General features: G+C 34.1%; 1 protein-coding gene across 22 annotated transcripts in view; it reads right to left on the bottom strand.

The window, feature by feature from the left end:
• Window positions 1–12,732, bottom strand: part of VPS13B (vacuolar protein sorting 13 homolog B) — a 777,539-nt gene that overhangs the window by 693,825 nt on the left and 70,982 nt on the right. For all 22 annotated transcript variants that reach the window (XR_011421645.1, XR_011421647.1, XR_011421646.1 and 19 more), the window contains 5 exons: window positions 11,993–12,261; window positions 9,032–9,127; window positions 8,428–8,550; window positions 7,824–7,961; window positions 6,800–6,887 (listed from right to left, as the gene is read on the bottom strand). Coding sequence is in view for 18 of the 22 variants with exons in the window: in XM_005613228.4 (XP_005613285.2) it covers window positions 6,800–6,887; window positions 7,824–7,961; window positions 8,428–8,550; window positions 9,032–9,127; window positions 11,993–12,261 (714 nt within the window). In the remaining 4 variants the exon portion in view is untranslated. The remainder of the gene's footprint in view (window positions 1–6,799; window positions 6,888–7,823; window positions 7,962–8,427; window positions 8,551–9,031; window positions 9,128–11,992; window positions 12,262–12,732) is intronic.

Raw genomic sequence — 12,732 nt, 5'->3', positions numbered from 1 at the left:
AATTACTGGTAAAGGCAAAAATACAGTAAAGGTAGCAGATCAACCATCTATGAAGATAATATGAAGGTTAAAAGACAAAAGGACCAAAATTACCCATTTCAATGATAAGAGGGTAATGGATAGACACACACAAAACAAGAGATTAGATATGATTTTGAAAACATAAAATGTGGGAGGAGGGGAGTAAAGAGTAGAGCTTTTAAAAAGAGGTCAAGCTCAAGAGACTATCAACTCAATACAGACTGCTATATAGGTAGAATTATTATACAGGAAACTCAAGGTAATCAAAAACCAGAAACCTTTAATAAGTAAACAAATAAGTAAGAGGGAAAAAATGAAATATATTACTAAAGAAAGCCATCAAACCACAAGGGAAGACAGCAAGAGAAGAAGAAAGGAGCAGAGAAGAACTACTAAAACACACAGAACAAAAGTAACGAAATGGCAATAAATACATATTTATCAACATCTATTTTAAAGGTCAATGGAATAAATCCTCCAATCAAAAGACATAGGGTGGTCGACTGAATAAAGAAACAATACCCACATATATGCTGCATACAAGAGACACACTTCAGACCTAAAGATACTCACAAATTTCAAGTGAAAGGATGGAAAAAGATACTCGATGCAAATGGCGAAGAAAAGAAAGCGGAGGCAGCAATACTTATATCAAACAAAATAGACTGTAAAACAAAAACTGTAACAAGAGACAAAGAAAGGCACTTCATAATGATAAAGGGAACAATCCAAAAAGAGGATATAACACTTGTAAATATCTATGCACTCAACACAGGAGCACCTAAATATATAAATCAATTATTAACAGACATAAAAGGAGAAATCTACACCAACACAATAATAGTAGGGGATTTTAACACCTGACTTACACCTATGGATAGATCATCCAAACAGAAGATCAACAAGGAAACAACGGCCTTAAATGACACATTAGACCAGTTGGACTTAGTAAATATATGTAGAACATTCCATCCAAAAACCACAGAATACACATTCTTTTCAAATGTACATGGAATATTCTCCAGGACTGATCACATATTAGGTCACAAAGCAAGTCTCAATAAATTTAAGAAGATCGAAATAATACCAAGCATCTTTTCTGACCACAAAAGAGTGAAACCAGAAATCAACTATGGGAATAAAATAAGAAAAGCCACAATTATGTGGAAATTAAACAAAATGCTACTAACAACAATTGGAGTCAATGAAGAAATCAAAGGAGAAATCAGAAATTACCTGGAGACACATGATAGTGAAAATATCACTTGCCAAAATCTATAGGATACAGCAAAAGTGGTTCTAGGAGGGAATTTTATAGCAATTCAGGCCTACTTCAGCAAGCAGGCAAACTCCCAAATAAACAATCTAATAGAGCATCTAAAGGAACTGGAAAAAGAAGAACAAAGCCCAAAATCAGCGGAAGAAAGGAAATAATAAAAATCAGAGCAGAAATAAATGAAATAGAGACTAAAAAAAATTAGAAAAAATTAATAAAATCAAGAGTGGATTCATTGAAAAGATAAATGAAAGTGACAAGCCTTTAGGTAAACTCACCAAGAAAAAAAGAGATAAGGATTAAATAAATAACATCAGAAGTGAAAGAGGAGAAATTGCAATGGACACCTCAGAAATACAAAAGTTTATAAGAGAAGACTATGAAAAGCTATACACCAACAAACTAGATAATCTAGAAGAAATGGATAAATTCTTAGAATCATACAACCTGCCACAACTGGATCAAGAAGAAGTGGAGAATATGAATAAACCAATCGCCAGTAAGGAGATTGAAACAGTAAACAAAAACCTCCCAAAAAATAAAAGTCCAGGAACAGATGGCTTCCCTGGTGAATTCTACCAAACATTTAAAGGAGACTTAATACCTATCTTTCTCAAACTGTTCCAAAAAATTGAAGAGGAAGGGAAGCTTCCCAACTCATTCTACCAAGCCAAGATTATCCTGATACCAAAACCAGACAAGGACAACACAAAGAAAATTACAGGCCAATATCACTGATGAACATCAATGCAAAAATCCTCAACAATACTAGCAAATCAAATACAATACATTAAAAACATCATACATCATGGTCGACTGGGTTTCATTCCAGGGATGCAGGGATGGTTCAACATCCACAAATCAATCAACTTGATACACTACATTAACAAAATGAAGAACAAAAATCACATGATCATCTCAATAGATGCAGAGAAAGCATTTGACAAGATACAGCACCCACTTATGATGACAACTCTAAATAAAATGGGTATAGAAGGAAAAGACCTCAACATAATAAAGGCCATATATGACAAACCCACAGCTAATATCATTCTCAATGAAGAAAAACTGAAAGCTATCCCTCTAAGAACAGGACCAGACAAGGATGCCCATTTTCACCACTCTTATTTAACACAGTATTGGAAGTCCTAGGCAGAACAATCGGGCAAGAAAAAGAAATAAAAGGGATCCATAGTGGAAAAGAAAAAGTCAAACTGTCATTATTGGCAGACGATATGATTTTATATATAGAACACCCTAAAGAAACCACTAAAAACCTTTAAGAAATAATAAATGAAAACAGTCAAGTCACAGGATACAAAATCAAGATACAAAAGACAGTTGTGCTTCCATACACTAACAACAAAGTAACAGAAAGAGAAATTAAGAATACAATTCCATTTACAATTGCAACAAAAAGAATAAAATATCCAGGGATAAACTTAACCAAAGAGGAGAAAGATCTGTACACCAATAACTGTAAAACACTGTTGAAAGAAATTGAAGACACAAAGAAATGGAAAGATATTCTGTGCTCTTGGATGGGAAGAATTAACATTGCTAAAATGTCCATACTTCCTAAAGCAATCTAGACATTCAACGCAATCCCTACCAAAGTTCCAACAACAGTTTTCAGAGAAATAGAACAAAGAATCCTAAAATTGATATAGAACAACACAAGACCCCAAATAGTCCAAGGAATCCTGAGGAAAAAGATCAAAGCTGGAGGTATCACACTCTCTGATTCCAAAATATATTACAAAGCTATAGTAACCAAATAGCATGGTACTGGTACAAAAACAGACACACAGAACAATGGAACAGAATCAAGAGCCCAGAAATAAACCCACACATATATGGATAGCTAATTTTCAACAAGTGAGCCAGGAGCATGCAATGGAGAAAGAAGAGTCTCTTCAATAAATGGTGTTGGGAAAACTGGACAGCCATACGCAAAAGAATGAAAGTAGGCCATTATCTTAGACCATGTACAAAAATTAACTCAAAATGGGTTAAAGACTTGAATGTAAGACCTTAAACCATAAAATGTCTAGAAGGAAAAATAGGCAGTACATTCTTTCACATTGGTCTTAGGAGCATATTTTCAAGTACCATGTCTGACTAGGCAAGGGAAACAAAAGAAAAAATAAACAGATGGGACTATCAAACTAAAAAGCTTCTGCACAGCAAGGGAAACCATCAACAAAACGAAAAGACAACCTAACAAAAGGGAGAAGATATTTGCAAACCATGTATCAGATAAGGGGTTAATATCCAAAATATACAAGGAACTCATCCATCTCAACAACAAAAAAACCAATAACCCAATTAAAAGATGGACAAAAGGTCTGAACAGACATTTCTGTGAAGAAGATATACGGATGACCAACAGGCATATGAAAACATGTTCAACGTCATTAACTCTCAGGAAAATGCAAATCAAAACTACAATGAGATATCAACTCACTCCCATCAGAATGGCTATAAGTAACAAGGCGGGAAACAACAGGTGTTGGAGAGGATGTGGAGAGATAGGAACCCTTGTACACTGTTGGTGGGAGTGCAAACTGGTGCAGCCACTATGGAAAACAGTATGGAGTTTCCTCAGAAAATTAAGAATAGATCTACCACATGATCCAGCTATTCCTCTGCTGGTTATTTATCCAAAGAACTTGAAAACACAAATGCGTAAAGACACATGCACCCCTATGTTCATTGCAGCATTATTCACAATAGCCAAGAGTTGGAAGCAACCTAGGTGTCCATCAAGGGATGAATGGATAAAGAAAATGTGGTATATATACACAATGGAATACTACTCAACCATAATAAATGATGGGGCTGGCCCAGCAACGCAGCGGTTAAGTTCGCACGTTCCGCTTCTCGGCAGCCTGGGGTTCACCAGTTCGGATCTCGGGTGCGGACATGGCACTGCTTGGCACACCACGCTGTAGTAGGCATCCCACATATAAAGTACAGGAAGATGGGCATGGATGTTAGCTCAGGGCCAAGCTTCCTTAGCAAAAAGAGGAGGACTGGCAGTAGTTAGCTCAGGGCTATCCTTCCTCAAAAAAAAAAAAAGAAAGAAAAGAAATGATGAAATCCAGCCATTTGTGACAACATGGATGGACCTCAAGGATATTACGCTGAGTGAAATAAGTCAGAGGGAGAAAGTCAGATACTGTATGATCTCACTCATAAGTAGAAGATAAAAACAATGACAAACACACACATAGCAACAGAGATTGGATTGGTGGTTACCAGAGGGGAAGGTGGGAAGAAGGAGGGCAAAAGAGATGATTAGGCACAAGTGTGGTGATAGATTGTAATTAGTCTTTGGGTGGTGAACAGGATGTAACCTACACAGAATTCGAAATAAATTAAGATGTACACCTAATAAAATAAAATAAAATTCAAGAAAAAATAAATTTTAAAAAACAAATATAGAAGGTGCTTAAATCCATGGAAAAGAATGAGATTACTTCAGGAAAGAGTTTAGGAAAAGAAGGGAATCCAAGGTTTGATCAGTGAGAACGCCAACATTTAGAAATCCATTACAAAACTGGTGCAGCCACTAAGGAAAGGAGTATGAAGATTCCTCAAAAAATTAAGAATAGAACTGTTATATGATCCAGCTATTCTACTTCCAGGTAGTTATCCAAAGAGCATGAAAACATGAATGTGTAAAGACGTTTGCATTCTTATGTTCACTGCAGCATTATTCACAATAGCCAAGAACTGGAAACAACCTTAAGTGCCCAGTAATGGATGAATGGATAAAGAAGATGTAGTACATGTATACAATGGACTAATATTCAGCCATAAAAAAGATGAAATCTTGCCATTTGGAACAACATGGACGGACCTTGAGGGTATTACTCTAAGCGAAATAACTGAGATGGAGAAAGTCAAATATTGTATGATTTCACTCGTAAGTAGAAGATAAAAACAACAACAACAACAAACACACAGATACAGAGATTAGATTGGTAGTTACCAGAGGGGAAATGGGGAGGGAGGAGGGAGAAAGAGGTAGTAGGACATGTGTACAGTAACAAATGGTAGGTAGTTTTTGGGTGATGAACACGACATAGTCTACACAGAAATTGAAATATAATGATGTACACCTGAAATTTATATAATGTTATAAACCAGTGTTACTTCAATAAAAAAGAAAAAAATTTACAAAAAAGAAGGAAGCAGCAAATTTCTTCTCTTTTTTCTCTTTTTATCTAAAAAAACTTAATGATCCTTCAAGGTCAACTCTTCTGTAAAGTCTTCAACCACACAGACAAAAGTAGTCACTGTCTTACCTGTACCTCTCTTAGCTCTCTATTAATACTACTGTTCTTAATGTGATGTATCATAATCATTTATTTAAGTGCACAGTTAAACATTACTTATTGGTTTCTTGAGAAATGCTTTGGTGGTCTTTGCATTCACAGTAGCTACCTCATCACCTAAAACATAGTAATCATTTATTAAAATATTAAAAATTAACAAAAAATGGCAAACCTATTTCACTAAGTTTTCAATATGAAAAAAGATTGGAATAATAAGCACAACATAGTACACTGATGTGCACATAAAATATCAAATAGTCAAGTTTTTGAAAACATCATTTGATTGCTAACATAATAAAATAAGGATAAAACATGTAATAAAATAATAAAAGACTCTATGTTCATATCCAGCCTTGGTGGTTAAGATTTGGTGCTCTCACTGAGACCTGGGTTTGTTTCCTGGTTATGGAACCACTCCACCCATCTGTCAGTTGTCATACTGCGGCAGTTGTGTGTTGCTGTGATGCTGAAAGCTATGCCATCAGTATTTCAAATACCAGCAGAGTCACCTATGGTGGACTTTCATGGGAGCTTCGAGACTAAGACAGACTAAGAATAAGAACCTGGCCACCCACTTTCGAAAAAGCTGGCCATGAAAGCCCTATGAACAGCAGCGCAGCATTGTCTGATACAGCACCAGAAGGTGAGAGGATGGGGCAAAAAGACTGGGCAAGGTTCTGCTCTGCTGTACACAGGGTTGCTAGAAGTCAGAATTGACTCCACAGCACTAACAAAACTGTGTCCATAGTTTCCAGAAGAATTTATTTCCACTTTTCTGCTTGAAACAACAAACTCTTTTTTTAATAAAAAGATCTACATGACTTTCAAAATGTATTTAATAAAGAAAAGGAAAAGTTTATGCTTTTTGACAACTTAACGTAATATGAAATTTGATGTAGCACAATTTTAATATTTGGTACATATTAGAACTAATATGATTAGATAAAATGCCTTTTCAATCAGCCACACAAAGAAAGGATTAAAAGTGTCCAGAATCTAAGGAAATTCTAACATGACATTAAAATTAAACCATAACTCAAAGTAACAGAAGGTAAATCTGATGCAACACAGCACAACAAGTCAAGGACCAACTGATTCTGAAGAAGCCTTTGTTTCTGTTGTTCAAGGAAAAGCAAACATAAAGGAAAGAAACAAGTACCTTTGCAACCGTTATTCTCCATCGTATACAAGTAATCCATATAAAAAGCCCCAAACCTCTGCATTCCAGCTATCTCAGTGTATGTCTCCTGCCAACAAAGCAAAGCAAACAGAACACATATTGGATAGAAGACACTTTTGAGTGTAAAACCTGATAGGTCAAGAATCAGATACACATCCTTACGCAGAATGTGTACCAACTCAAAGGATTATCAAAACAAAAGAACGTAGGTTATTCAAAGAATTCACTTCTAAGCAAAGGTAATGTTACCTCTACTATAGACCACACAAAAGGACATCCATAATTCTACTAGACATTCTGACTACTTCATCAATAATGTCCAGTTAATGAATACCTATAATGGAGTAGGATTATACACTCCTGACGTTTATCACCATCACAAAACTGTCTAATAATGTATACTCTCAAATAGAGTTAATCCTTAAATATTTAAGTAGACTTATGAAACAAACACTAATATATACTAAAAGATCTGAAATGTATGATAGTTATGCAGGTCAAAATTAAATTCTTTACTTTCAACTATAAACCTAAGTCTGTAGTGAAAAGACTTAAAATGTAAATTATTTATTCTATTATACTAATCTTCAGGTACATTTTTTCAGTTTTTAAATTTATTCCATAAAAAGTTCATTAATATAATCTTACATGAAAAATTTAAATAATACCAAGACATATACATAGTAAAATGTGAAATTCTTCATCTCTTCCCATAGAAGTAACTGGAATTAAGAGAGATAACTCTATGTTTCTTCCATGACTATTTCAAAAGTAGAGAATGCATACACAAACTAACTATGGTTACATGCTATAGAAAAGTAGAGAACTTGTGCATTCCTCAAACCTCTAGATGTAGAAGCTGGATGAAAATACTCCAAACGTTTGAATAAACAACTAGCACTCAGAATATATTATTTGAGAAGAAAGATGGCAATCATAGGTATTCACATGAAGTGTCTCCCCATCACAGCCTAGAATTTGGCTCCAATTTATATTCTCTCACCTTATGATGAGCTGCATCCAAGATAAATTCTGCACGAGTACCATTATTTTCTGGGCTTCGGTAATCAAACAACGAATTTGTAAGGTATGTCAAACCTTTCATACTCAAATTTTCACCACAAATGAAGAAACAGGCTTCCTGAAAATGAATGCAAAATTTCTGAACAGGAGGAAAAATCATTAGATTGTTAAAGAAAATAAAATCTTGGTTTTATAACACCCATTCAGTAGTCCATAGAAATCACTACAACTTGAAGTCCTGTAAAAAGACAAGGAATGCTGTCTCCATTTTCACTGCCTATTTTGGCAAAGAACATTTTAACAAACCAAAAAGGAACTCCAAGTAGCTGCCATAAACAAGAAAGAAGAACATTTATGAATTGGAAAGTATTTGAAACTACTGTCCAGGTGTTAAGTGCTACCAACTTTCTAAATTCCCCTAAGCTCTATAATTTCTTACAGGGGAAAACAGTAAAGTTCCTCTCTGAAGCCAAAGATATATGAAATCTAACAGATTTTTTGGTAAGGTTAAACACTTCAATAAGTACTTCATTATCCCCGCATTCTATCCAAAAAAGGGAGGAAAAGGGGAAATTTTGACTTACAGTTTCACTTCGACTCATATTCTCTTCAAAATCTTTGACACCCATAATTCCTTTAAGGCACATGGCTCTGCAACCTACAAAACCAATCTGGCAATCAAAGAAAGGCTCTCCCATCATAAGGGCCTATAAGAGAAAGGAAACATTAGAACTAAGAACTTGAATTTCATAAAAATGTTACAGGCCCTCCTTTTAGAATTTCTAAAGTCGAAACATCTTCAGGATTATGGCCTTTGCAAATTTATTCTCCTAAGATTATAAGCCCTATTAAGGTAAGAAACATCTTACTTGTCTCCATATCCTCACATCTTTGTATCCTCAATGACCAGCACTTCATGAAACATTAATTCACACAAACATATGAATGCACATATGAAACATACGAACATAGGAAAGTTAAATGAAAGAACAAATTGATGTTGCATATTACTGTAAAACCTTTGTTAACGGAATAATTATTTCAACCAATGCTACTGACCACTAAAATACAAATATAAAACTATAAATACATTTTCAAACATAGTAATGATAAAAAACTGTTTATTAAATATTAATTTTAAAGACCATTCAAAAGTTTAAAAATATATGTTCAATGTTGAAAGATTACCTCAACTGTAGTTCCTTCTTGTTCCCAACACAATACTTCTTTAGATTTGACTTTCTGAGGGCTGTAATAACTACTCTCAGCTTGCATTTCAGTAAGCTAAGAGACAACATAAGAATATTAAGAAAGTCAAATTAGTATTAAATGGCAATAAACTGTCATTATTATGATGAATTGATGGAAACAAGGCCAAGTTTAAGATGCCGGAAAATTAATTACTAAGCAGGAAAACAGGTGCAACAAAAACAGCTGTAACAGATTATCCATGGTATAAAAGTTGAATACACTAGTCTAAGCTGATATAGAGAATTTAAATCCCACCTTATTTTATTTAACTACTTTTTCTTAACAACATTGCTTTAAAAAGTGAAAGCTGTGTAGCTATAACAGACTCATAGTCATAAAATGGCTCAAATATCCTGCCAAAAATTTACATATGTTTTAACCTCATCTCATTTTTCTATCCACTAATATATTCAGCCAGGTTTAGTTTAATCATTTCAAAGTAATCAAACAGAAAACTGTGAAGAAAACACAAATAGATTCAACAAAACTTTTTCTAGTTCTGAGGGGAGTAGCTTCACGAGTGTTTACTTACAAAGTATGCATCTTGTATTTCTCATAGATTCATTCAATAATGCAAATATTGAGTGTCTGCGAGATAAAAGTACTAATCTAGACGCTGACAAAAAAAAAATTCTTGCTCCTCTGAAGCTTACAACGTATTATTTGTATGTATCCAAAAATTAGATAATTTAAATTATTTTTAGAAGATACTTTTCTAAATGCAATGTGGTATCCTGGTTTGGATCATGTTACAGAAAAAGGACATTATGAAAAACTCAATTAAAGTCTGGAATTTAAAAGTAATCCACCAGTGCTGGCTTCCTAGTTTTGACAAATGACAGTGTAAGACATTAACAATATGGGATACTGGGTAAGTAGTATATGTGAACTCTCTGCACTATGTTTGCAACTTTTCTGTAAATCTAAAACTATTCCAAAATAAAGATGTTATTTTTTAAAAAAAGGTATTCTGCCCATGTTTGCTATGATTCAGCAACCCTTATTCTTATGAAATGGATATATTCTTCAAACTTAAATAAAAAGTCAAAGATCACATTTTTAAAAAAACAATAACTTGGGTTAAATACAACTTATTGAACTGAAAAGTTATAATTTTAAGCATGATAATCTCTTTATACTGAGAATCAACTAATTATTCTCATTTTTTCTAACAGTTTTTTATATAAGCTCTATTTCTTGGATGCTTCTAGAAGTAGTGCACACAATGTTGCTGTTTTAAAGAACAACTCTATAATCTAAAATGCTACAGTAAAATTGAGTATTTTAAACTTGATCACCCCTCAGCTGTCTACAATTATTGTAGAGAAAAAGCAATTAATTGATTAAAAGGACTCAGGCATTACAAGAATAATTTTCAACATTATTGAAAAATGCTACATATAATTTGGCATGATTTTGTTGGATTGGTATCAACTGTTCAGAATGCTAATGCAGAAACCTGACCTTATTTTCTGACCAAAATACGAACCACAAATTAATTCCATACATTCTTCAAATCCAAGCTGAACAATGAATTCTAATGTTTTCCTCCTAAATATCAACATATTTCCCTTAGAGAAATCTTAGAGAGATCTAAATGTTTCAAATTTTTAAAAAGATGTATTAACTAATGACACGGTTTTACAATTTATGGACCTCTCCCAACTGTATTATCTCTCTGACCTGATTTTGTACTACTTCCACACTAGCTCACTTTGCTCTGACCCCACTGGCCTCCTTGCTATTCCTTGAACTTTTGGAGCCTTTATATTTTCTATTTCTAGAATGTTCATTACCACGTATCTACAAAGCTTCCTCTTTCACTGGTCTTTGCTTCAATATCCCCTTCCTATTCAGGCTTTCCCCGATCACCCAACTTTAAATTGCATAATCCCCTCCCCTCTAGTGGTGGCATCCACTATTCCTCTTCCCTCTCTATTTTTTCTACACAGCCTTTGGTACCAATGGGTATACTATATATCTCATTTGTTTATAATAACAATTTATGTTTTAAGAGGCAGGGCTTTATATCTGATCTGTTCACTGTGATATCTCTAGAGACAGAACAGTGCCTAGCACATAGATGGTATTAATATACATTTGTTGATGAATTAGATACTGTTCAGGAATATTACATGTGTAGTAATACTATCGTAAAAAGCCAAGGAATAAATAACCCCAAATTAAAGTTGGAGTGTATTTGAGGGGCAGAGAAGACAATATATAATCAAAGAACAACACATAAGGGGTAGCAAAGTACTAGTAATTTTATATTTCTGAAAATAAAAGGGTAATAAAAAAAACTTTATTAATCTTTAACCTGAAAATAACTATTACATAATCTCTTTTGAGCATATATTTTACACGCATTGTTGACAGAGGAAGTGGTCAAAGTAGGTTATGCAATGCTGAAAAACAGAGCTAGATGAGGATCTGGATAAGAAACTGGACTGTCTTAAAGAGTGAAAGAGAGGTGAGGAAAGAGAGAAGCTGTATACGAACAACCCTTTAAAGAAATTCTGTAATGAAAGAGAGGACAGAGATGAAACAGTAGCCGGAGGGGTGTATGAATTCACAGGAGATTTTTAATGTGCATTTCTTTTTTGATGGAAATATTAAGGCATCTTTGTATGCCAATTGAAAGATCAAGTAGGGAGAGAAAAACTTTCCGTGAAGCTGATAAAAAATGAAAGTAGAGAAAGCCTTAAGAAGATAGGAAGAGATCAGAATTCAAAGATTTCAGATGAGGGGACATATAATTTTATAAAGTAATGACCGTAAGACTCTATCTTACATCTACTGAGCAAAAAACAATTTTTAAGCTAGATCCTTACTAGAAATCAAAATTTAAGCATTAAAGTTCAGAGAGACATGAACAGCAAGAAAAAGGAAACCTACTTTGAAAGTCACAGTTGCCTTTGTACAATAAAATCCTATAGAAACAATAGGATCCTTCAACGTCTGTGCTTTTTGCTGATGTGTGGTTGATGTAGGATCATTCCCAAGGTGGTCTTCCTCACCATCATCATAACTCACAATTGCAGGCACAAATGACCAGGCCCATGATACCCATCCCTGTGGCTGCTCATCCTCTTGCTGTGAATATAGCTCTTGTCCTTTGTACTGAGAAGGATACTGCATATCTATTCTTGTTTCATCTTCAGCACCTATCAATCAAAATAAAGTCATTTTAAATAAATCAAGAGGATTTAACTAAGAGGAAAATTAGGAACATAAATTCTATAAAAATGTTTCTCCCACCTCCTTCTTTCTACATATAAAGTATGAACAAATCACACATTTGGTTGTTATTTAGCATTACCACTTTCAAGTGTCTATACGTTGGACTGTGTCAATCTCCTTTCATAGGCCATAATTAAGGTTATATGGGGAGCAGTTTATCACACAATTTTAAATGTATCTGATAAACACAAGAATAAATTCATTCCTTAGCATTTTACTCATTAATTTTAAAAATTTACACCAAAGAAACCACCTCCCAAAAACAGGGCTAAAGTGATGAAAAACTGACTTTTCTCAGAAACATACCATCAGAAAGATCCAAGAAAAGTTCTTGATTTCATGATGCACCCAAGGGAGAAAGAGAATAGCAAGTGCTCCTAGGCAAAATGCACCCC

This window comes from Equus caballus, chromosome 9, assembly GCF_041296265.1.
Source record: "Equus caballus isolate H_3958 breed thoroughbred chromosome 9, TB-T2T, whole genome shotgun sequence".
Lineage (NCBI taxonomy): Eukaryota > Metazoa > Chordata > Mammalia > Perissodactyla > Equidae > Equus > Equus caballus.
This window is presented reverse-complemented; position numbering and strand designations above follow the sequence as displayed.